This window comes from Pelodiscus sinensis, chromosome 1 (genome assembly GCF_052426305.1).
Source record: "Pelodiscus sinensis isolate ZL-2025 chromosome 1, ASM5242630v1, whole genome shotgun sequence".
NCBI classification, from domain to species: domain Eukaryota; kingdom Metazoa; phylum Chordata; order Testudines; family Trionychidae; genus Pelodiscus; species Pelodiscus sinensis.
The window spans coordinates 112,114,798-112,138,796 of record NC_143052.1 but is presented as its reverse complement, the minus strand read 5'-3'; the positions used below and the strand labels follow the sequence as shown (position 1 = coordinate 112,138,796).

General features: G+C 44.5%; 2 protein-coding genes across 3 annotated transcripts in view; one reads left to right on the top strand and one right to left on the bottom strand.

Annotated features, from left to right (window-relative positions):
* The window catches only part of BCL2L13 (BCL2 like 13), a 75,048-nt gene extending 73,693 nt beyond the window's left edge, over window positions 1-1,355 (bottom strand). Inside the window, exon 1 of one of the 2 annotated variants that reach the window (XM_075896823.2) lies at window positions 1,050-1,355. The gene's annotated coding sequence lies outside the window, so the exon portion shown is untranslated. The remainder of the gene's footprint in view (window positions 1-1,049) is intronic. The other variant, XM_075896812.2, reaches the window with a different exon arrangement.
* A 4,333-nt stretch (window positions 1,356-5,688) lies between these two features.
* ATP6V1E1 (ATPase H+ transporting V1 subunit E1) lies at window positions 5,689-23,735 on the top strand. The gene is made up of 9 exons (XM_075896800.2): window positions 5,689-5,850; window positions 9,272-9,337; window positions 10,854-10,963; window positions 12,199-12,265; window positions 17,037-17,126; window positions 18,570-18,638; window positions 19,197-19,291; window positions 21,852-21,939; window positions 23,177-23,735. Exons 1-9 carry the CDS (start codon window positions 5,818-5,820, stop codon window positions 23,237-23,239), a joined length of 681 nt encoding a protein of 226 aa, XP_075752915.1. The 5' UTR covers window positions 5,689-5,817; the 3' UTR covers window positions 23,240-23,735.
* The last annotated feature ends 264 nt before the right edge of the window (window positions 23,736-23,999 follow it).

The window sequence follows — 23,999 nt, the reverse complement described above, 5'->3', positions numbered from 1 at the left end:
TCGCTCCCTCGACTCTGCTGCTTCTATCAGAAGAGAGCGGGGGCAAAAGGGGGTGCTTCAAAGTGGCAACGCTGAATGCAGCCCAGCATCAAGTGGGGACTCCCCCCCTGAGCCCGGGCTCCATACAGTGTTGCCACTTTGAAACACCACAAGGAACAGGAGGCCAACGGGGAACTCAAGCAGTCCCTCACTGGCCCTGTGCTCCCCACAGCGATTTCACCTTCAAAGGCAGAGGCACCCACATCGACTATTCAATCAGCCAATTAATTGAAATTTTACATACTTAGATATTTGATTACTTTTTATTCTATACACAAAGTATGTTGTCCTGCAAAAAAAAAAAAAAAAAAAAAACCAGCACATTCGTCCCATATATTTAAACATTAACATTTGAGCGACATACCTGGCCGGTTAAACGTGTGTACAGAGATTTCACTCCGTTTAGTAAGATCGCTACAAATGGCATCATTATAGGTTTTGTAACAATGCTCACTCTGCAATGTGGGGCCCATAAAGAGAGCGGTAGGCGTCTCTATTCCTGTATCAGGTCACCTCTCTCAAAGCTCAGGGAGGGAAGAATGGTATTGTGTCTAGGAATTACATGGCCAGGATACCTGAGCATGTGCAAACTAAGTAGCTGAAGAGTGAAAAAGAATTGTCCCTTTCAGGGCTTCTGGCACGTCCCCCTCCAGGCTCATGTGGCAGACGGGGCTGGAGACGAGCAAGACTCCCTGCCCCCCAGGCAGGAATCAGTCAGTCACTTTGGGTGGGGGGGGGGGTCACACCACTGGATGAGGCAACCAGTGGATGAATGGCTTGGGGGAGTCCTCTCGCGCAGTGGCCAGTACTAACAGCCCCCTCCTCCCCGCCAGGGCTCGCGAGCAGCTCGTGACCACCTCTCGTTCGACTCCCCCCGCCCGCGCGCCCCGAAAGTTCTCAGGGTACCGAATCCGCCCCGCCCGCAGAGGGGGGAAGACGCTCTCGCTTGCGCACGCGCGCCGAGGAGGGGGGGGGACGAGGGGCGCGCGCCTAAGTGCAGACCCCCTTACCTGAGTCTCGCGAGGCGGGGGCAGCGAAGCGCTGCCTGCAGGCGGTACGTGCGCGCGGCGCTCCCAGCTGCCCTAAATTACAAAGGCCGCCATGATGGACGGGGGGGGGAGGGGAGCGAAAGGGCATCAGGTCACGTTCGCGTGGTCACGTCACGCAGGCACCGGAACGACACTTGGCGTCGCGTGACCTCCACGCGACGGCGATCGCAAACCCCTTTCCTCAGCCCAGCGGGTGACTTCCGCCTCGCTACCTGTCATGGCGGCGAGCAGACGGGGTCGGGGTTTGGTGTCAGCCTCGCTCGCTGCCCCGGCCCAGCTAGAGCCGCGTCACCCCCGCTCAGCACGTGACTCAGGCTCCCTCCCGCCGGCCCAGCAGACGGAGACGCTGAGCCCGCCAATCCGAGCGCACGGCCCCAGCGGGACTGGGCTGGGATCGCCTTGCCCTGCGTCGCCCTGCCCCCACTGCCCTCGGTGAAGCTGGGTGGGCATCATCTGCCCCCACGTCCTTCTGTCTCATTCATATTTCCAATATTCCACATCTTTATCCCAGAATCCAAAACCAAACAATCCGCGCTCCTGCCCAGCTCCGCCTCACCAAAACGAGCTCTTCCACTGAACTGAAACGTGCCTCCCTAAAAAACATTGTCCTGGCCGTGGCAATAAGAGTCTTAACCCAGCAAATAGCTCACCAGACTGCAGCAGAAAAAACATTGCATCTAATACACAGTTGCTCGCTATTATTGTTTATAAAGCAGCAACTTCGTGAAAGATGTTGTGTACAAAATGAATAGAAAAGCAGCGTTCCGAGTAAGGATGTGACAGGTTAACCAATTAACTCATAAGTATCACCCTTAATGGTAGAAATGTAGCCGTGTGAGTCTGGTGTAGCTGAAACAAAAAACAGGACTGTGTAGCACTTTAAAGACTAACAAGATGGTTTAATAGGTGATGCTTACTGATTCTGTTTAAACGGTGGGGGTTGGAGCAACTCCCAGCCTGCAGGTAGGTGCTGCTTCAGCCTAGCAGGGCTGCCTGGAGCCGGTCCACAGCAAGCCAGGCTGGAGTGGGTCCCCACCTACCTGCCATGTAATCAGTTTTTAATCAGTTAACAAATTAAACAGGATTTTACATCCCTAGCTCTGAGAAGCAGCTTTCAATAACAATCCCAAATGTAACAGGCTCAACACATTATTTATGTGACCTGGGAACTCCACAAGTGGGATTGCTTGAAGAGAACTGACACCTATCAAAGTCATTGTCAGTCCTACCCCACAAATTTAGCTTACTCAGCCTCATATCACTTGTGCGTCTAGGAAAATATTATGCTGTGGAGATGTATTTTCTATATGACAACAAAATACTGTAAGGACATTGTTCCAAAAAAGGCTAATTTTTGTTGAACATACTACATCTAACTATGATTGTTGAAATTGACAATCCTGTGTAAGACCCAAATTTGTCTTTATCCCACATAAACTTTTAGATGCTTATCACTGGGCTTCAGAGATTGGAGAATGACAGGATCTGCAACACTTAGACATTCATACTTAGTTGGTGGAACACTTTTAGAGTTCAATAAGTAGTTTGTAAATTGTGCCATTAGATAGCATCATAATCTCTCTTGCACACATAATTTCCAGGCAGACTCAGAGCTACTAGAGGCATTCCATGTGTACTGTCAGTATTAAATACTAAGTATAAACTGGTTTGACTTTGACTGAAATGTCACATCAGGCAGAAATCTGTCCTTTCTTCAATCACTCATTTTATTAAAAATTGATGTTGCATGCTCATCAGCCATGTCGCCTAGATGGACAAAATGCCCTCTTATGCTGTATTCTCATGCTCTTTAGGGACACTTCTGAGCCTTCTTCAGAGATTTATGGATTTGTAAGATTGAGTCAGATCTGAGTACTTCACTACATGATGTCTGATGCAATGCCATCAACCAAGCCACTCTGTCTGGTCAGTGAAACCGTCCTCGGTACAGTATGTGTGTTTGATTATGATGATTACACAAACAAGAACATCTCATATTCCATCCACAGAGAGCAGTGGTACACATACATGTTATGATAAAAAAAATTAAAAATATTATTCCAATTGTATACTTGTTTATGATTGTATACTTGTTTATGATCTTAGGAAGTCCTGCAGAAAAAAAGTTATTTGAAATAAAGATGACAGAAGCGTAAAAAAAATTAACTGCATTTCTGTGATCCAGTCCACAAGTACAAATTATATTTTACAGAATTTCAGGATAGCTAAGAAAGAAATAGCAAGCCCACAATCTTTTTTAAAAAATGAAGTACAGTACATGGAGAGAGTAAAGTGAAACCTTTGTTTGGACAACCAACACTAAAAATAGTACTGTTCTGATTCTTTGTGAAGTTACTTTAAATATGATTGTGTTATAATGTCCAAGTTGCTTCCTTCATTATAAAACCCTTTTCTTTCTAAAAAAATCTGCGTATAATACGTTCTTCTGTATTTAATGATTGACAACTTTCATAAAGATTAATTCAAAAAACTGCCACAATGTCTTGTGCTCTTATTTAATTAGAGGAGTTAAAATAACCAGATTTTGTCAGAACATTATTTGGTTTGAGGCAATATAAATGTTCAATAAACAGAGACAACCCAAAAGTATGGATATGAAAAAAATTCAGTATGTAACTGAATATTGCTATTTTTCCAGTAATTCTGCAAACCAGAATAAATATATGGCTAGAAAAAGCTGTTTTAAAACTGGACACCCAGAAAGAAAATGAAAAAAAAAAAAAACCAAACCCTAACACATTTCTTGGTCATTGTATAAATGGACACAGTATTTGAGAATGCTCCCAAACAAGCTAGATGAAGAATGCCTGAAGGTATCAAAAGATAAGGCAAGAGTCAGGAGGTAACAAATCTAATTATTGTATCCCTGAAGTACTTCTTTAATTATCAGAACAATGAGGAGTTCTGTGGCACCTTAGATTCTAACAGATTTATCAAGGCATAAGCTTTCCTGGGTAAAACCATCAACCAGTAAAGATATTTTAGAACTGTAGCTCTCACCATAAAAATATAGCAGCCCTCTGTACTCCTAAGAGTTGTTAATAATCCACATATGCTTCATCTTGCCCAGTCTCTTGCCACCTTAAGGCTCTCTGTTTTTCGTTTCTTATATTCTTCCATACTAACACGTGTCTGAAATGCTCCCTCCACCCATGCAAACCGATATTGCCAATCCAACGCACTGAAAAATACTGATGAGATTTGACAAAATACAGTAGAGTCCCAATTATCCGACCTAAACAGGACCAACATGTGGTCGGATTACCGAATATGTCGGATGATAGCGACTCTACTGTATATATCCTGGCCCCATCCCTTCCTGGCCCTGGCCTTGGCCCCTTCTCTCCCTGCAGTTCCCGAGCGCCCGACTCCGCTCGCTGCCCTGTTGCTCTCCTGGAGCCACTGATGCCGCTCCTGCTAGCGCTGCTTCGTCCCCAGGTGCTACAGGGAGGGGATGAAGCAGCCGTCGGCAGGAGCAGCATCAGCGGCTCCAGGAGAGCGATGAGGCAGCGAGCGGGGCCGTTCTCCTGCCCCGCGCCCTGGAGCTGCTGATGCCTGCAGCTTCCAAGGACAAAGTGGCGTCGGCAGGAGCGGCATCAGCGGCTCCAGGAGAGCGACAGGGCAGCAAGTGGGGCCATTCTCCCGCCCCGTGCCCTGGAGCCGCTGATGCCATGCCTGCCGGCACTGCTTTGTCCTGGAAGCTGCAGGCATCAGCGGCTCCAAGGCACGGGCAGGGAGAACGGCCCCACTCGCTGCCCCGTCACTCTCCTGGAGCCGCTAATGCTCCTGCCGGCGCCGCTTTGTCCCCGGGAGCTGCAGGCATCAGCAGCTCCAGGAGAGCGATGGGGCATCGAGCGGGGCCATTCTCCCGCCCATGCTTTATCCAACCCTGCAGCTCCTGGGGAACGAAGCGGCGCTGGCAGGAGCGGCATCAGCGTCTCCAGGAGAGTGACAGGGGCAGCGAGCGGGGCCATTCTCCCAGCCCACGCTCTGGAGCTGCTCCTGCCAGCACCGCTTTGTCCCTGGGAGCTGCAGGGTCGGATAAAGCGGAGTGTCAGATTATCAAAGGTCGGATAATCTGGACTCTACTGTAATGTCAGATACTTTATTTGTCTTCTGGTGTGGGGCTTTTTCAGGAACATCCAGGTCAGGTTTTTGAACTTTCATGGCAACTAATTATTTTTTTCTATTTTTTTCCAGTGGCAAAATGATTCCAGGGGGTTGGGCTGTAAGAGAAACACCGGATAGAGCAAGTGATCCACACTGCTTTGCTGAGCGCCGCAGCCCCCATGGAGCTGGGTCATGAGGCATCACGGCTGTGTCACCTCATAACACTGACAGGTTTGTTCCGGGCTGGTCTGACTACGACAGGAATCAAACCCCCAGCGCCTAGCTGGGGCTGAACCCAACACGGTGACCAAGTCAGGCCCACTAGAGGGCTCTAGCGCGCATGCGCCATGAAATATCTCTCTCTCTCTCTCGCTCGCTCTCTCTCACAGACCCCTCCCCGCGCTCCTCGGCTCCTATTGGCGCAGGCCAGTGGTGGTGGGCGTGGCTGGAGTGACGCAGCACTCACCCCCCCCCGCCCACTCCACATCTGTGACCCGACCCGGATTTGATTCCGCGTGATCCTAAAGAGTTCGGAGTGATCCCAGCAACCGCCGCCCGCCGCCCTTCTCCCCGCGCGCCCGCCCGCCTCGCCGCAGCCATGGCGCTTAGCGACGCCGATGTCCAGAAGCAGGTACCAGGCGCGCGGGAGCCTCGGCCGGGCCGGGTCGGCTTCTTTCCGGTGCTGGGGCTGCTGCTCCCCGACCCTGGTGCCCTCGCCTGGGCTGTGCCAGGGTCGCGGGGCCGGGCTGCGGGAGCAGGTTCACGCTGGGGGGGGCTACGCCTCTTCAGGGCCGCGTGGTGCTCGCGGGGTGGGGAAGAGGCAGAGTTCAGGGCCACGGGTCCAGGTATTTTCCCAGCTTCCGTTCCCCCTCGTGTCCTGCCCGTAGGGGCTGTGCCACCTTGCCGCAGCTGCTGCCACAGAGCTCCCCCCCTCCCCCCGCATCGTGGCGGGGCTGAACACATCCGTGCTGCAGGGCCGAGTGGCCACGGGGCTAGACCGCTAGGGGCTGGGGGGGCTTTAGCCATTCCCAACAGCGGAGGGCCTGCGTTCGTCACCAAAGCCCGGGCTAGGAAGAGATGCTTGTTTGTCTCTCTTCATTCGAAGCGGACATGGGTTTTGTCAAGGTATGAAACTGTTCGTGACAGCACTAGTCAACAAAAATAAAAGCTGTCTCAGTCCCTGGCTGACTGGTAGCGGTAACCTGTTGCTACACTCCTGGTAGAGGTAACTGGGAAAGAAACCTCTCCCTTCCCCCATTTAAATGAGTGGCTGCAGAAGGAAAAATGGTGACAGCCTTACACCATGGAGAACAGCAACTGGAAAATCCTATGAATAATACCTACACTAGTTAGTGAATAAGGGCTCTGAGTGCAGACTGAATAATTACTTAAAAAAAAAACACTTGTGTTGGAAGTTCAACACATCTCCCAGTAGCTTTGGAAGCTTCTTGGTTGACAGCAGATTGGGGGGGGGGTTGCTAAAGTATCTGGTGACCTCTGAAGACAAAAAAAAAAAAGATGGAATGGAAGTGTTTGTGGATGATCTTGTTTTTACCATATTTATTGTGCAAATATTAGATCACCCTACACCATCCTTGTGTTTCTACATAACATCAGATTTTTTTTCCTGCAGAAATCAGGTGTAAACTTTAATTTGATTATAATGGCTAAGCTGTACTTGCTTATGGCTCCTGGAGTTTGTACATTTTTTTCAACTGTCTAATGACTTTTGCACTTCAGATCTGGAAGGAAAGTAATCATCTGTCAACATGAGCTTAGATTATGCTGCTTCTTTGTGAATTTCCAGAGAAAACCTGGCTTTTAAGTTGTCTAGCTGTCCTTTTGAGTCAGGACACACATTGTTCTCATTGACAGTAAATAGTGTCCTTGCAAACAAACTGGTCTGACCTGAATGGCAAGTGGTGCACAGTGATGTGTGGCTTGCACAGATCCAGTCAGTGCTGGTCAGTGAAGTTTTCTCTCAAGTGATAGGAAGATCAGACAGGTTTGATGCAGGATCAGCAGTTTCATCTCACTTCCCATAAACACTTACTGCATCTCTTCCCCTCTCATTGAGCAAATCTGATTGGCAAAGGACCACTGTGTAATGAAAATATAAAAAGTAACTTAGAATCCCAATTTTCCTTGCAGAAATTAACATTCTATCCTAGCTCCCTACTTTCACTTGCACAGCCAAACTTTTTGGCATATGCTGAGTTATAACTTGAGATGGAACGGTTAGAGTAGGCCGAATAGTAAGAGAGCCCTTCTAAAGCTAACTTAGTACATTACCGACTGTGGGAATTTAATCAAAGACTAATACAGTTCTTGGAAAATCCGCTTGCATTTTTTCGCTAGGAAACTCTCTTGGGCAAGAGCCATCAATTTCTGGAGAAACTAAGCTTTCTTTCACAAAAATAAAACTAAGCGTGCCAAATGTCCTATTAAAACTTATCAATTAACCTTTACATCCCTACTACAGAGGATTTTAGAAAGATGTAACTCTGTGTCTCCATCCATTCACTACTATCTATATACTGAAACCTTCTGTACAGTATAGGCCAGTGTTGGGCATTGTGGTTTGACTTGCAGCCCTCAAACCCTCTGTTCGCCCCCTTTCCCTAGGCCTCTTGTGCACTAAGGCCCTGCACTTAGTTACTCCTTCCCCTCACTTTAGGCACTTTTGGATCACTATAAATCACCTGATTTATACTTCTGTTTCCCAGAGCTTGAACACTGCAAATCAGAGAAGGGGTGCACAGGCCACAGGTGAAACCACAATAGGCCACAGGTTGCCCACCACTGGATTTGAATCTCTCAGTCTACTGAGACGAAGGAGGGCCACTTATGCAGACCGCTCATTAGTCTTCGTTGCCCATCACTGGTATAGGCCACTCAGTTACTAGAATACTGTTGCCCAGAATCGATTACAATGTAGTTTCAGGTTGCAGTGTAGTTGAGATTGCTATTGAACATGCCAAGGCTTGTCTAAACTTATAGCTGACACACAAAATAATTCAATTTACAGTACATGCTACAACCGTATTTAACTTGGTCCCCTGCCTGCTGTGTATACAGGTCAAATGTTTTTAAACAGTTCTAACTAGAAAGGTTTATGTAGACAGGTCCTTGGAGCAGTTCATAACACACTTTTAAAAATTATATATATCAAACTCTGGCAGCTTCTCCCCACCCATCACAGATGACTGCATAACTTTTAAATATGTTTTTCTTCCCTGGATTATCTGTTAATCCTATCAAGGAAAATGGTGTTACATGGTCTACATTGTCCCCTGGCTGTTTCTCATCCAAACTCTAGTGACTTGTGTGCTTGTTAGGTAGAAGGTAGTCTTGCTTTCTCAGAAAATAAGAACCACTGTTATCTGTGAGATGGGATTGGGTAAGGGAGGAAATATTTTGGAGTTCAAAGTAAAAGTGTGCTTCTGATGCATATGCTTCCCAGCTAGGGATGTTAAATATTGGTTAATTGAATAGTCAATTCACTTCATGAGTTCTTATCAATTACTCGACTATTCTATAGTGCCTGGGGGTGAGGCCGGCCCCAGTCTCAAGGAATCCCCGCCATTCCACACTGCTGCCTTTGTATCAGAGGCAGCGGTGTGGGGTGCCAGGCAGGAGCTGGTCCAGAAGGGGAGCCAGTTTAAAAACCATCTCTTCTTGTGGACTGGCTGCCTGTTGCCTTGTGCTGCTGCCTCTCACACAGAGGCAGCAGCAGCCCCCGTCCAGGGAGCATCTGAGCTCCTGGACCCAGCCTGACTCAGAACTGAGCCTGGTTGCCTGCCCGCTCAGCTCCTAATACACTTTAAATGCAGAGACACAGCAGGGATAGGTCCCAGACCTGGCGCAAACTGGGACTGAGCCAGGCTTCTGGTCAGTCTGCTAAAAAATGTACTGGTGGGGGGGGAAGGGCTGCATGTATGTAGTCTGTAGCATTAACCTACAAGTTTTGCTTATCAGGTAGTCGATTAACCAATTACACTATTGCATCCCTGTTCCCAGCAGAATGTAACTGACTGTCTATTCTGTTACAGATCAAGCATATGATGGCTTTCATCGAGCAGGAAGCCAATGAAAAGGCTGAAGAAATAGATGCCAAGGTAACAAACAAAAAAAAAGCTATGAGATCGTTTGTGTCAGGAACTTTGGATCACATCTGACATCCTGAGTTACTTCCCAATCATACCTTCAAAAACAGTTCTATAGTATTTCTAGATGCCTTGTTGTTTTTTGTCATGTAATTCCTGTATGTGGAGCAATTTAACTGTTGAATAAAGTTTGTGCCAGATTAATACAAACAAAGAAACTGATTTGAAGCCACTTTTCTACCCTTAGTATCCTTATTAATGCCTAGATGTAAGCACATTTGTATGCAAGATCATGTGTTGGCATGTTAATACTTCAGGGAAGCCCAAGGTGGTATGAACATAGATTCTGCATAAAACAGATTGGGTTAAATTGGTCCCTCTAAATGTTGTGGCATTACACAGATTTAATGTGACCCCATTCATTTATTGTTTTATTTAGGGTTTATATACATGCAAACTTTCCCCAAAATAACTACATTGGTTTTAATTCTCACATCTTTTTGGCATAAGTCTGCATGTGGACACTCTCATTCCTGAATCAAAATAGGACAGTTAATCCATTTCTGGCTGTGATTTGCAGCTATGTTAAGGAACAAAAAATAGAGGGTATAGAAGCATTCATGCTTTTAACAAAATGGGATATGATATGCCAAAGTTGTAAAGATCCATTGATTAACATTTAGTGGTTAAATATATTACTCATCGGGGCCAATTATGTCTATTCATATTGGATAAACAGGTCTAAAGTATGGATTTATTGGCATGATAGCCAATGTCTTTTGGAAAGGAGATTGTGCTAAACTGCATATTCACACAGTAGTGTACTAGAAATTCTTATGCAAAGTGACAGATCAAATAGATTTCCTAATTGTTAAATCTAAAACCAGCACTATTGAGCCCTTAAGTATGGGTAGATGGTCAAGACTCCCAATATTTTTGTAGCTGAGTATTTGTAAATTGTGTGCAGCAGTTGCCATGTTTTCATGTGAGAGAACCAACTATGCTCTAAAAAAAACAATAACTCCCATATGTATTTTTGTTTAAGGCTTACCAGTAAGCGGTTCAATAATACTAAATATTATAACTGTCAACTTAGCACAATTATTTACTGTTTTTTCCCCCAGAATCTCTCCCATCTCCTTTCCTGCTACAGTCAAAGATTAAACCAGTTCTAGAATTCAGACTGAACAAGTGCCCTGGAGTTGATTTCGGGTTACTCCTAGTTAACCTACTATTCTTTGTTCACTAGCCAATACTTGAGAATTTTATATCATCCCTGTTTTCAGGAATAAAAACTGGCACCTATCATTTGCTTTCCTGTCAAAACCATTAACTGAGCAGCAAATAATACAGCCTTAGTTCAGCAAAGAACTGAATTCAATGAGATTTAGGGAGCATGCTTAAATGCTTTGCTTAATTAGTACCTTGACTCTCATCACCTAGTCTTTCAATTCAGTGAAGTGAACTGAGTATCTTCTAGATCTATGGAGTTGACCTCAATTTCAATGGTGTAACTGTTTCTTTATAGGCAGAAGAAGAGTTCAACATTGAGAAGGGTCGCTTGGTGCAGACGCAAAGACTGAAAATCATGGAATATTATGAAAAGAAGGAAAAGCAAATTGAACAGCAGAAGAAGATGTAAGTCACTTATGCTGCCTGGCCTGCTACAGAGCTTGAAAAATTAGTAGCTTGCCAGCAGTACTCAATCTTTCTCTAGCAAGTAGGGAAGCTGTAGCTAAACATTTCTGCAGAATCTGAGTTTTCACATATAGAAAAATATTTAAAGACTTACTGTTGAAAAGAAAATTATTTGAATGTGGACTGAGACACTGTAATCTTCCTGAATCTGCAGACACATTATTGCTGCTCTTTACAACTTTTCCCCAAACACACCAAAATTGGAAACTCTTCTGAAATGTGAAGCTGACCAGACATTGGAGCACATTATAGGAAAACCAATCCTAGTAAATTGAGGCTGGGGGTAGATAGGAATATAGGTTGAACCTCTCTAATTTGGCACCCTCAGGACCTGACCGGTACTGAACCAGAGAATTTGCCAGACCATGAGAGGTCAATATTGTCTAGCCGCATTACCAATACTTCCACTGCTTATGGGGCTGTTAGAAAATGTTTAGGGGTAAATTAGAGCTAAATAATAACACAGAACACTGAGAACCAGGACTAGTGGCTATAAACAAACCTTATAGGACCACAGGAAATTTGGACATATCCATAAGTGGATATCCGGCTAAATAAAATCATGCTGGTTGGACCATGGATGTTGCTAGTCCAGAGAGTGCCAGACTAGAGACATCAACCTGTAGTAGACTCCAGATCTTCCCCAGTTGTGAGACTCTAGATTGGTTTTTAGTAAGGTAGAGAAGAAAACTGTCTCTTCTGCAGCTGAAGGTATGTGAGGGGCCTTACTAGCAAATTTCAGATACATTAGTAAGAGACTAATTCTAAATAGTCCCAGACAGAATGCAGAGATAATAACTCCCCACCACACCTGCTGTTCTCTTTAGGTTCTTTTATCTATCTGGATAATAGATATCTAGCAAACTCTGTATGCTATGACCTGCTCCTTCTCTGGCATAACTAATTCTATCAGTATTAATCTTGGTGTCTAGTTTCTCTTGAGTAGTTCTTTTGTTTTTGTTGTCACTTGCACAAATTCAGTGGAGGAAGGTTTTTATAGTAAGTGAGGAATTTATCATGGCTGTTCTTGTAGCCAATTCAGCTAAATGAACAGGCTTCCATTCAACATCATACAGTGATGCTCTGACATGTAAAACATGCCAATAAAATATTTGTTGTGCCACTATCGCCATCTAAAACAAAGCACTGATTCAATTTTTCCATGCAACTTGCAGTCAGATGTCCAACCTGATGAATCAGGCAAGATTGAAGGTCCTCAAGGCAAGAGATGACCTTATTGCAGTGAGTATATAGTGCCTCTAAAGTGTATTCTCCTCATCAGAAGTTAAGGAATTACCTGATCCAGCCACTAAATAAAAATCTAATTTTTTATAATCAAGTAAGATGTGTACTTGAAGCATTTAAAAATGCCTTTGCTAGCTGTCTTTAAAACCATAAAACTCATCATGTTTTCGCAGCTGCACTTTGCTGTTTAGAGGAAGATATATCTGTCTGCCTGGAATCTCAGTTGCAATCTGTGGTTAATCCCAGCCTTGACAGCAGCTGATCTTTATTCACAGAATGGGAAATGTCTCTTACACAACAGAGTGCAAAAAGAGGAACTGGGTGACAAGGCTCACAAAATGGCAAGTTGCTTTAGGCAACTAGAACTTAATATATGCTGTGATATTGAATGGCTGGGTTTCAACAAGCTTGTCAAGCACTTCCTGTTAACAACTGCTTCTAAAAAAATCCACATAGTGGACTAACTGTCTCCACAGTGGCCCAGGATACATGGAAAAGCTTTCATTTTGGTCCAGCTAGTGGGCCATTTATACCAGGGACGATGACTACTGATAACCCTGTAATCCTCTTGTCATAGATAATATCTATTGCATTCACCATGATAACAGTAGCCAATGCCTATTTATAGCTTCTCTGAGAAGAACCTACCAATCATACGATATGTAAAGTCCTTAGTCCTGTTTGAAGCACAGTATTATGTGTTTCTGAGACTTGGGATGTTAACTATTGTTTATTTGTGTGAATGCATAACTGCTGGAAATTTTAGTGATCACACATTTAGTGGGGGGGGTGGGCAGACGGGAGCCAGTGGCAGCAGAGTAGGGGGCCAGGTGTCTCTGCAGGAGCCAATATGCTTGAAAGCCGCTTCCCACGTGCACTGGCTCTCCCTGCCCCATGCTGCTGCCTCTTTGTTGGTGTGGAAGGTAGTGTGGTGCGGAGTTGGCTCCCTACGGGCACCAGCTCCTGCTTCTTCCCCTCCTTTTCCCCCCAGCAGCAAGGGGGGAGGTTTACGTATAGTCAGTATGATTAACCGATAAGCCTAGATGTATCAATTAATCATGTAACTGTGTTCACGCATCCATATCAGTTATTAGCTGATGCTGCTGAGCCATCAGAATAGTCCTCCTGTTTGTGAGAAATTTTTGAAAGAGGGTTGGTAGGAAAGGATATCAGCACAGATATAGGATCTTTGATTCTTTTATCCTACTGTTGTTTGTCAACCATTATGAATTTGGTCAGAAGTCTAATACTGTTTATTAGAGGAGAGGGGTGATGAAAGAGTTAACTGTATCATGAAACAATCCATGTTGGATAATCTCTCCCTGCTTTGAACTGACTCAGTCACATGCTTCTGAATGGTGTGCAAGACATTTCCTTCCTCATTTTGAAATATTTCAAATCCTATTGTACTAGCCTTTTCTTACCATGTTGTTACTTGGTCTCTAAAAGGCTGGCTGGTAAGGGATGGGCACTTCCAGAAATTCTGTATTTTAGGGCAGAAGGCATAACTAGGTTTGACAATTAGGGGAACTTGGATTGATCTCATTAATAATCTAGCAGTCAAAGAATTATATGCATACTTGTTTATCAGAGACTTTCCTACCCCCATGGAGTCACTTGTGTCTATATTTCCCCATATCTGTTTTCTGTTTTAAAAGTTACAGTAGGACATAACTGGGTTTCATCTGCTGAAATACATGTATTATAACGTTTCAGTTCAGTACTGGGGGGGAGACAAGGGAAAGAACTGTACTCAAGTCAAAACTTGGTAGATGGGAGGAAAGTAAGAAGGCAGAAACAGAAATCTTTACCATTGATTCCTAAAACAGGGTAAAGGACCTATGTGATATGATATGTTTTTTTTTCAAAACCAAAGATCCAGACTTTAATTTCAGAATTTACACTGACATTGACAGCTGCAGCATTTTACACAATTTACAGCAGACAATAGATCTCAACAACTGTACTTGTTTGAGGTCTTTCAATGGATTGATAAACAAAGTACTTATTTTTATTAATGAAAACAGGACACTAGGAGCTATTAAAAATGAATAGCTATTAAAAATGAATAGCAGAACAAACTGGGGTGCTAGAATAATTAGTCTTCTTTAGGCCATGTTTAGGATGTATAATACTGCTTTGATTGTACTTTATATAACTTATCTTAGAGCAGGGGTGGGGAGGGGCCAGGACACTTCCTGTGTTCCCTTCACCCACAGACCCTGATTGATCAGGGGGTGGGGGAGTGCATGAAGTCTTTGTGTCCCTGTCCCCCCTGGAACCTAGAGCTAGCAGTTCAGGTGGCAGTTCATGTGTTGTAGACCCCTTGCAGAGAGGGAGGAGACTTCGTGTACTTCCCCATCCCCCGGTCTCTATTGGCCTGAGGGCAAGGGAGCAGCAGGGCGGCCATGGGCCCAATCACCTGGCCCACAAAGGCTCTCTTGCCCATCTTAAAGTATTTAACTTCTCAAAAGTGGAGACAGCCAGCTTGAGAACAAGAAAAATACTGCTATTCTTTGGTACCAAATTCAGTCTAAATTTAATATCACCTACTGTAGGCTGTACTATTCTCCTAGGATGGACTCTTCTAGCTGGCCAGTTCTCGGATGCTTTGATCACTTTTACAGATGTAAACAGTTAGTTGAGTAGTCAACTACCTGATAAGCAAATGCTTATCAAGTAGTCACTTGACTACCTGATAAGCATTTGCTTGACTAGTTGCTTCCCCCATCTCCCCTTGCTGCTTCTATCAGTGGCAGCAAGGTGGGGGAGCAGGAGCCAGTGCTGGTGGGGAATCAGCTTAAGAGCAGGTTCCCCTCAGCACCATCTCTGCGGGGAGGCAGAGGCACAGTGGGGGACCAGGCACAAACCAGGACAACTGATTCCTGGCTTGTGTCCAGTCCCCTGCTGCGCTTCTGCCTTTTAAACGTAGTAAAAGCTAGGCAGCTGTTACTAAATTTAAAAGGCAGAGCCACAGCAGGGTTAGCTCCTGGGGCTGGGAGCTAATCCCACTGCAGTACTGCGGGTTTCCCCCCTTATCAGCTAATCAAATAGTCGATGGAAATGCCATCTACTACTCAGCTGATTAAATGAAATTTTACACACACACACCCCAATCACTTTGCAGGCTTGCATTTTGCATGTGAAAGGTTTCTTTAGAATGTTGGGGTAGGAGAAAAAAGTTGTAGTCCACTGCTCTTAAGCCTGCAGTAAATCAGAAACATGAGGCAGGAGGGGAACTCAAGATGTCACCTTTGTCAATTCTGTCTCAGCCTGGTAGGGATAACTTATACCTAAACTATCCCTGACAAGTGTTTTAAATCTTCCTGTGATGGGGATTCCACATTCTCCCCAGGCAACCTGTTCCAATATTTACTAGTCTTATGATTAGAAAGTTTTCTTAATAGAAAACCTAAATTATCTAAGCTGATTATTTCTTATCCTGCCCTCAGTGGCCAGGGGGAACAATTGATTACCTTCCTTATGAAAACTTTTTACATATTTTAAGCTGTCTTTTTCTCAGTCTTCTCTTCAGACTAAATGTGCCCAATTTTTTTCAGTCTCTTAATAGATTAGGTTTTTCTAAACTTCTTACCATTATTGTTGCTCTTCTCTGGATTCTCTCCAGTTGGCCCACCTCTTAAAGTGTGGTGCCCAAAACTGAATACAGCTCACCAGCTGAGGCTTCACCAGTACTGAGTAGAATGGGAGAATTACCTCAATGTAGAAGTATGTCATCTGAAGAAGTGGGCTATGCCCACGAAAGCTCATGATATCATCTATAGCATGTTTTGTTAGTCTTTAAAGTACTGCCAGACTATTTGTTGTTTAAGTTTTTCCTGTTACAGACTAACTTGGCTACACCTCTGAAATTCTTGCTAATGTTAGTTTGTGCTTTGTTTTTTGAGTAGCATCACACTGGTTCATTCAATTCACAAGCCACTATAACACCTTCATTTCTCTAGCCACTTACTCTCCATCGTGAATGTGCATTTGTTTTTTTTTCTTACTATGTGCAGTACTTTGCATTTATCATTATTGACTTTCATTTTGTTGACTTCAGACTAGTTCCCTGTGATCTGCTGTCCTACAGTACATTGTAGGAGAAACAACCTAAGCTTACTCAACTAGAATAGCATTAGTTAACTGAATTAGTACTGCTAGTGGATACATATTTTTTAATACAGTAGAAACTCCGAGTTACAAACACCTTGGAAATGGTTGTTTGTAACTTTAAACAAAATATTAAGGTGATTTTTTTCAAAAGTTAATAATTACACATTGATTTAATAAAACTTTGATTCTTTACAATGCAGAAGAATAATGCTGTTTCCCCTTTTATTTTTAGTAGCTAGTTTAACACAGTACTGTATTATACTAGCTTTATTTTTTCCCCCACATTTTTTGGTCTCTGCTTCTGACTGTGTACTTCTGGTTCCAAATGAGGAGAGTAGGTAGTTGACTGGTCAGTTCATTTTTCTGGTGTCATAACTCTGAAGTTCTACTGTACTATGACCTTCCTTTTCTATAAAAAGGAATCTATAGTCAAAATTCACTTTGACTACCGAACAGGGTAGTGTAGAAAGAAAATCTTTTGTGAAGGCTGTTCCATTCACAGAGATGAGGCTCTGGATTGACTTATCAGCTGCACTAGAAGCTTGCTTATTGGCAGGTTAAATAGCTGAACTAAGAGCATAGGAGGATGGTAGGTATAGAACCAAATGGACAAGCAGGGAGACTTTGTTGTCCTGATCTCTTCTTTCTGTAGGATTTGCTGCATGAGGCCAAGCAGAGACTTGCCAAGGTGGTGAAGGACACTGCGAGGTACCAGGCACTGCTGGATGGACTGATTCTGCAGGTAATGTAATCAAGCCATAATAAAAGGCTGACTGCATCCTTAGCCTCAAACAAACCCTCTGTAGAAGTACTGCTTCTGTTAAGAGACTACCTAAAATGGGCATTTTTAAAGCTTCCACTTTCAAACTATACTTTCCAGTCTTAGCTCACCAGGCCCCAGGGTACTTGAGAGGTGGAGTGGTAAGGGGAGCAGAAAGCTTACATTCTTGAGCATCTTCATCTGAATATGAGAGTAACAATGTTCACACAAAAAACTTAGGATAACTGCTGCACTGTAACCTGTCTTTGAGATCACAGCTCCGGAGTGCACATTTCAGGTTTCTATTGCACATGCTTACATGAGCTTTTCAAATGTACACTCTGGAAAACCTCTTCCCTTCCCTCCCAACTTAAGAAAGTGCACAGTCCTTTCATTCCCAATTTGATACCAAATCTAGACTTGTATGGCTATAGCTTTGAGCAGCTTTGTTCCTTTCATAGGTCCTGCTCACCTAGATCACATGTATATTTATCTTAAGTTTCTAAACATTCCACTTCTGACCCTTTTGGCCCCATAAGTTTTACTTTTGGAAATCTCGTAGATGCAAGCAAAGGTTTTAATGGAAACTTGTACTTCAACTATAGTGACTACCACTAGCAACTGCTCTTATCATAAATATTACCCTATATCCTTTTGCTGAGAACTCTTTACAGTGTGATTCTAGTTTTTTTTTCCTCAGCAGTTTCAGTTGCTATTATCTTCCAAGTCTTGGTTTTGATCCAGTATTTCTCTCCTTTTGTCAGACTTAGACCCTTCTATGTTGAGGGTGCCTTGAAATCTGTAATCTACTTTATTCCATAGCAGGGATCAGTAGTTTACTTCTAATTGCCTGACTTAACTGTGAGACCCTGCCTACTGCTGCTCACTTGCACTCTGGATAAATCAACTTCTCTATATTTTGAAAAGAATGTTTGTCTTGGTCAGAAGTCTTATGCACTGTGTGGTCTGTGGTTTATACTACTATCCACTTATTCCTGTAACCATATGACACAATTGGTATCTGTTCAGACATCAAAGACTACTGCAGGCCTTAACCAGAAGCTGCATATTTGCTCAGTGTAGTATGTGACTATTGACTCTTAGCCTGCCTTTTCTCATTTTTCTCAACACTGAGGGTTGGTTGTCCCAGTTTAGTTGCTGTTACACCCCAAAATCAGGATTGTTTACTTCCTGCAAGATCAAAGCCATAGGTTCTCATGGGTTGTCCAGTAATAGATAGCCAGCTCTATTTCAGAAAGATAATAGAAAGGGGACTTGTAACCAATGAACTCTCATCTTCGCTTTATGTAATAAGTAACAGCACAAAGTTGGTTTATCTTGTAACTAACTTACAGGGGCTGATGAATCAATTAAAAGGTGATGGGAGTTTCCTTCATCTCCTGTTGATATAATTGTTTGATGCAGGGTTTCTACCAGCTCCTTGAGCCCCGACTGATTGTTCGTTGCCGGAAACAGGATCTCTCTCTCGTAAAGGTAAGTGGGTTCTGGCTACAATAGCATAAAATGTCTCCACAAACAAAGCCATGGTATTGTGATTGCAAAGTTCTCCCGTTTTGGAATCTGTTAGGTAAGATCATAAGGCAGTAAGGCGATTCACTACCAAGAAAAACATTTCTGTTGGAAGAGAGCAGGTATTTGCTTTATTTATTTATTTGAAATATTTTTACCCTGCCTCTCTATTATTCTATGCACTTCAAGGTGGGCAGTGTCTTCCTTTGGTTGAGAAGTCCCTAGCAAACTTTAGGTACTGCCATAATTATAAAGAATGATGGCAGTTGCTACAGGCTCAAGATTGAGGGAGGAATAAATGTTTCAAAATAGACAGGTTAATAATCATTTCTCCTAAGCACCACATCCCTAATGAGGTTCAACTAATGAATAAGATTGTGGCATTTAATTGTTTGATTATTTTCCCTCCATGCCTGTTCCACTAATGCAAAGTAAGTAGCTGGCAGTTCTGTGCAACGCTAGTAGAGGATTCCATTTGTTTTCAGATCTCTGACCTGAAGTGGGATATCTATTGCATTCTAGGCTGCTGTACAGAAGAGTATCCCTGTCTACAAAGCTGCCACCAAAAAAGACGTTGATGTTCACGTTGATCAGCAGACATTCCTGCCAGAAGACATGTAAGCAATACAGTAGCTTTTTGCACTGTTAACTGTTGAGGGAGTCAAACTTCTCTCACGGAAATGGCAAAAGGAGTACCATCTGCCACTAGTTTGTGGGAGTTGGCTTTGTCTGATGCTGAAGATCTATCCTCTTGCCTGCTGTGCAGTTTCCCAGGCAACTAAATGATTATCTTGCATCCCCCAAACCAATTCACTGCACAGGGGCATGCTTGGTCTAGTCAATAGCATCTAGAAACTTAATACAACCTGTCAGTTGGCTAGAGGTGAAAGGAATGCAAGTGCAGCCCACGCTTAAGGGTCAACACAAAGCAAAGAACAAAATCATGAGGAGGCATACATGGGTTATAGGAGTCCCACTTATAAGCTGTGTCCTCCAAAACAGCTAGATAGTTTGTTTTGTAACACAGAAAAGAACACTTGGAATGTTACACTCAAGATTGAATGAACTTGTTATATATAGCTAGAAATATACAAGAAATAACATTTGTGAAGGTATCTGTATAGTACCTTTCCTCTCTTTCCAAAATCTGAAAATTAGCTCTTGTAGCCTAATTCATCACGTGTATTCAGTGGTGGAGAGGAGGTTCAGTTAGTCAATCGTTTTTCTTACGTAACATTTCAGTAGTTTCCCTCTATTTAAACACTAGGTGGCAATGACCCTTATCTGTTGAGATGCTCTGCAAACACCCATATTAGAGCAATCTCCTCCTCCTCATCAGGCTATCCTAAGGGGATAAACTTGAAAAACAACAAATGGTCTGGTAGCACTTGATAGACTAGCAAAACGTGTAGATCCGTGGTCACCAACCGGTTGCTCGCGAGCTACTGGTCGATCTCGAGGCCTCGACCAGTCGCTCACTCGGCGTCCTGTAAGCCCTGCCCCCATTTCCCTCCCACCCCCCAGAAACCCCACTACTTACCTTCAGAGAAGACGGAGGTAGCGTTGGCTGCCGGTGTGCTGGGGTTTGGCCCCGGGGCTTCCCAGTGCGGGGAGGGGGTTGGCGCCGGGACATTTCCTGCATGGGGGGGGGCGGGTTAGCCCCAGGGCAGACGCGTGCGGGGCTTCCCTGCGCGGGTGGGGGGGGTCGGCCCTCTGGGCAGGCGCACGCGCGAGGCTTTCCTGCACTGGGGAGGAGGGGGTTGGCCCCGGGGGAGGCACGCGCGTGGCTTTCCCTCCGCAGGTGGGGGGGATGGCCCCCTGGGCAGGTGCGTGCGCGCGAGGCTTTCCTGCACGGGGGCAGGGGTTTGGCCCCGGGGCAGGCGCGTGCATGGGGCTTCCCTGTGCGGGGGGGGGTTGGCCCCGGGGCAGGCGAGCGCGCGCGGGGCTTCCCTGCACGGGGGAGTTTGGCCCCGGGGCAGGCGAGCGCGCACTCCCCGAACTCTGTCCCCAGCTACAGAACTGTCCCCACTCCCCTGAATAAAAAACAGACCATTTATTTCATAACTATAAACACGTGATTTTAATTGTATGTATCGCATAATTTAAAAATAAACTGTTTATCAGAGTGTGTAAGTAAGGGCTGGGGATAGCAAGTGATGGACAGGACAAGAATAGAGAGGGAAGGGCTTCAAGGAAGGGGAGGGGCTTCAAGGAAGGGGCGGGGCGGTAGATCTTCGCCTGTTCTGAGATTTGAAAAGTGATCTTGGGTGTAAAAAGGTTGGAGACCACTAGTGTAGATGGTATCATGAGCTTTCATGGTCACAGCCCACTTCTTCAGATGACCGGAGTTTTTGAGTTTAGGATGTGCAGACCCAAAATAAATAGGAGAAGAGAGAAAGGGAGGAAGGGAAAAAAAATGGAAGGGGCGGGAAATAAGGAGCGGAGTGTATAAAAATATCAAAGGGAAAACCAAATAGGCAGAACTGGTAATCAGTAATCACCTAAAGACTGGATAGTTTAAAAAAGCAGATAAGGATCAAAGGATAGCAATTAGATGGGAAGGGTACAAGTGCAAGAATCTACACAGGTGTTGGCACCTTCATTGAATGTTAGGCTGATAATGTCCTAGCCATCCATTATCACGATTGAGTAGGCTATCAGAGTGAGAATTGAATTTGTGAATGAATTGTAATTCCAACACCTCTCTGTATTTGTCTAGTAGAATTGGTTTGTGACAAGACAGCCATTTGAAGATCTTTTAAACAGTGATTAGGTAGATTGAAGTATTCCACAACAGGTTTCTGTATGTTCCCTTTACGTATATCTGATTTGTGTCCATTGATTCTTTCCTGTCGGTACTGTCCAGTTTGTCCAGTTTATATAGCAGTGGGGCATTGCTGGCATTTGATGGCATAGATGAAATTACTGGATGTGCAGTTAAATGGTCTTCTGATTTGGTAGCTTAAAGTGCTAGCAGACCATTTGTTTAAGTTTATCCTGTACAGACTAACGTGGCTACCCCCTGAAGCAGTGTAAGGGGAGTAAGATTGGAGTCCTTTTGAAGGCAGAAAGGAGACTACACATTTCTATTGATTAGTCTTTTACATGCATTCAAGCAGTTTGGAAAGTAGCAGTTTGTTGAGTGGAGATTTATTGTAATGTCTCTCTTCTCTCCAGTGCTGGAGGTGTTGAGATCTACAACAGTGATGGTAAAATCAAGGTTTCCAATACCCTGGAAAGCCGGCTGGAACTCCTAGCCCAGCAGGTGAGTTAGAGGGAGTTGGATCCTTTCCTACTCAATCTTCTAGGCCAGTGCGCCTGCCAAGTGCTTGGGGCTGGCCTGGCCCCAGGCACGGGGCGCATGCATGGAGCCGGAGCCGGCCCCGGGCATATGGTGCACGGTAAGCGCCGGACCCGGGAGCGCCGCAAATTGGCCACCCGCGCTCTGGGCGGGGGGCGCCGGCGCGGGGGGCCCCGGGTGCGCAGCGCTTGGGGCGTGGGGTCGCCGTCCCCGGGCGCGCAAGTGTCCCTGCCCTCTGGCGCCCGACAGGCAAACGGCCACACCCCCTGGCGCCCGGCAGCCTCTAATGGTTGGGGACCGCTGTTCTAGGCTTTCTTGCCATGTTCCACTTGGTTGGTAAAGTGAACAAGCTTCATCTTGAAGTCCACATCCCTTAGGGTCAATCATCCTCTTAATCTTCAAAGTAACTTACTGTGGGATCAGGCCTCGTTAGATGGGTAACAAGCAAAGGATTGCAAAAAGTAGACAGATTTGAAAAAAATTAAACTATCCGGTTGTATGGAGGTTGGGGAAGAGCACATCTCAGCCACAGTAAGAGATTCTTTCTTCAGAGTTGTATGTTTACCTAGGTTCTTGATATTATGAAGTCTAAAGAACTAAACTGTTCTGAAAGATCCTCTTAACTGAATAGTACAAAAATATGTGGTGGTCATAAAGCTCCACTACAAGTAGCAGTACATGAGTAATAGAACCATTCCACTAGACAGTGTAAGAGCCTTCTGAAGTCCAGTATAGAAGCATGACCTTGCAAACTCCACCATGCCTCAGATGAATCTTGGTCTTGGCAGTCTAGACCTCTATGTTCAAAAGACTAAATTGTGAGAATTAGGGCAAGCTAATCTAAAAGCATTTCGGTGTCCATAACGAATGCAGATAATGGATTTAATCTGGATGGGGTGACCACAAGCTTGAGCTTAACAGATGATCTCTCTGGCTCAGGCTGAAACAGTTTTAGTGATTCCATTTGTCTGTTTCCTCCCAGTGAGCTAGCACCACCAGTATCTGGTGGGTAAACTTCTATATCCTCTCAAGATTTGGCTGCACTGATGGAAGTCCTCCATTCATGACTCCAGCATGGAACTGCTGTTTAAGATTTCTTAACTTTTGTGCATATTAGGTTGCTGTTTGTTGCTTAACTATTCTAGTATTAATATGTCATTCTATATAAAGCCTTTAACTGGTGTGCATGCTCTCTCAACAGATGATGCCAGAAATCCGAGGGGCGCTCTTTGGTGCCAATGCCAACAGGAAGTTTTTGGACTAAGCCTGAAGGAAAGTGGAGTCTCTTCCACTGCCATATTGAGGAGAGATGCAGAAAAAGCATCTGATAATTTAAAGCCTAGAAATTTACCTTTTCAATGCTATAATGTATTGTCCAATGTGTGTTCTTCAGTGGAATGATTTTGCATACCTGCTGCGCTTTGCCTGACTTACCAAGTGGTTACAATGCATTGATCAAAATTAGGTGAAGACCAGCCCATTGACAAGTGGAGAATGGATGCAGTTGGGTTCTTGACTTGTCCTGCAATCCTATGTTATAGTCATATTTGTGATTGTGAAGTACCATTCTGTCCATAGGAGCAACCTTCCACGTTAAGGGCTTCTCAGTGTTCTGTTAAACCAGAAGGCATGCAACCCTTTCCCAGGCAGCAAGTGTAGCTTGTTACTTGGTCAGGCCCAGCAGAGTTTTCTGTTCTGTATATGTGAGTAAAGACTGAGCCTGTACTACTTAATTTATTAAAAATAAAAAGTTATGTGTACATGGAGTCCCCAGTAGTCTTTTGTCCAGTGTGTTGTGAGTTAAGAGTAACTAGAAGAGGTTGAATAGAGATGTCCAGGTCAGCAGATAAATCCATCACTTCAGACAGAAGAGGGCTACGTCTACACTGGCCCCTTTTCCGGAAGGGGCATGTAAATTTCATGAGTCGTAGTAGGGAAATGCACGGGGGATTTAAATATCCCCCGCGGCATTTAAATAAAAATGTCCGCCGCTTTTTTCCGGCTTTTAAAAAAGACGGAAAAGA

Bases quoted from the DNA above. Each gene is read 5' to 3' on its own strand.
- ATP6V1E1 (XM_075896800.2), top strand. From the start codon at position 5,818: ATGGCGCTTAGCGACGCCGATGTCCAGAAGCAG. The intron at 9,338-10,853 runs GTAACAAACAAA...GTTTCTTTATAG, and splicing joins CTGAAGAAATAGATGCCAAG to GCAGAAGAAGAGTTCAACAT. The intron at 19,292-21,851 runs GTAAGCAATACA...TCTTCTCTCCAG, and splicing joins ACATTCCTGCCAGAAGACAT to TGCTGGAGGTGTTGAGATCT.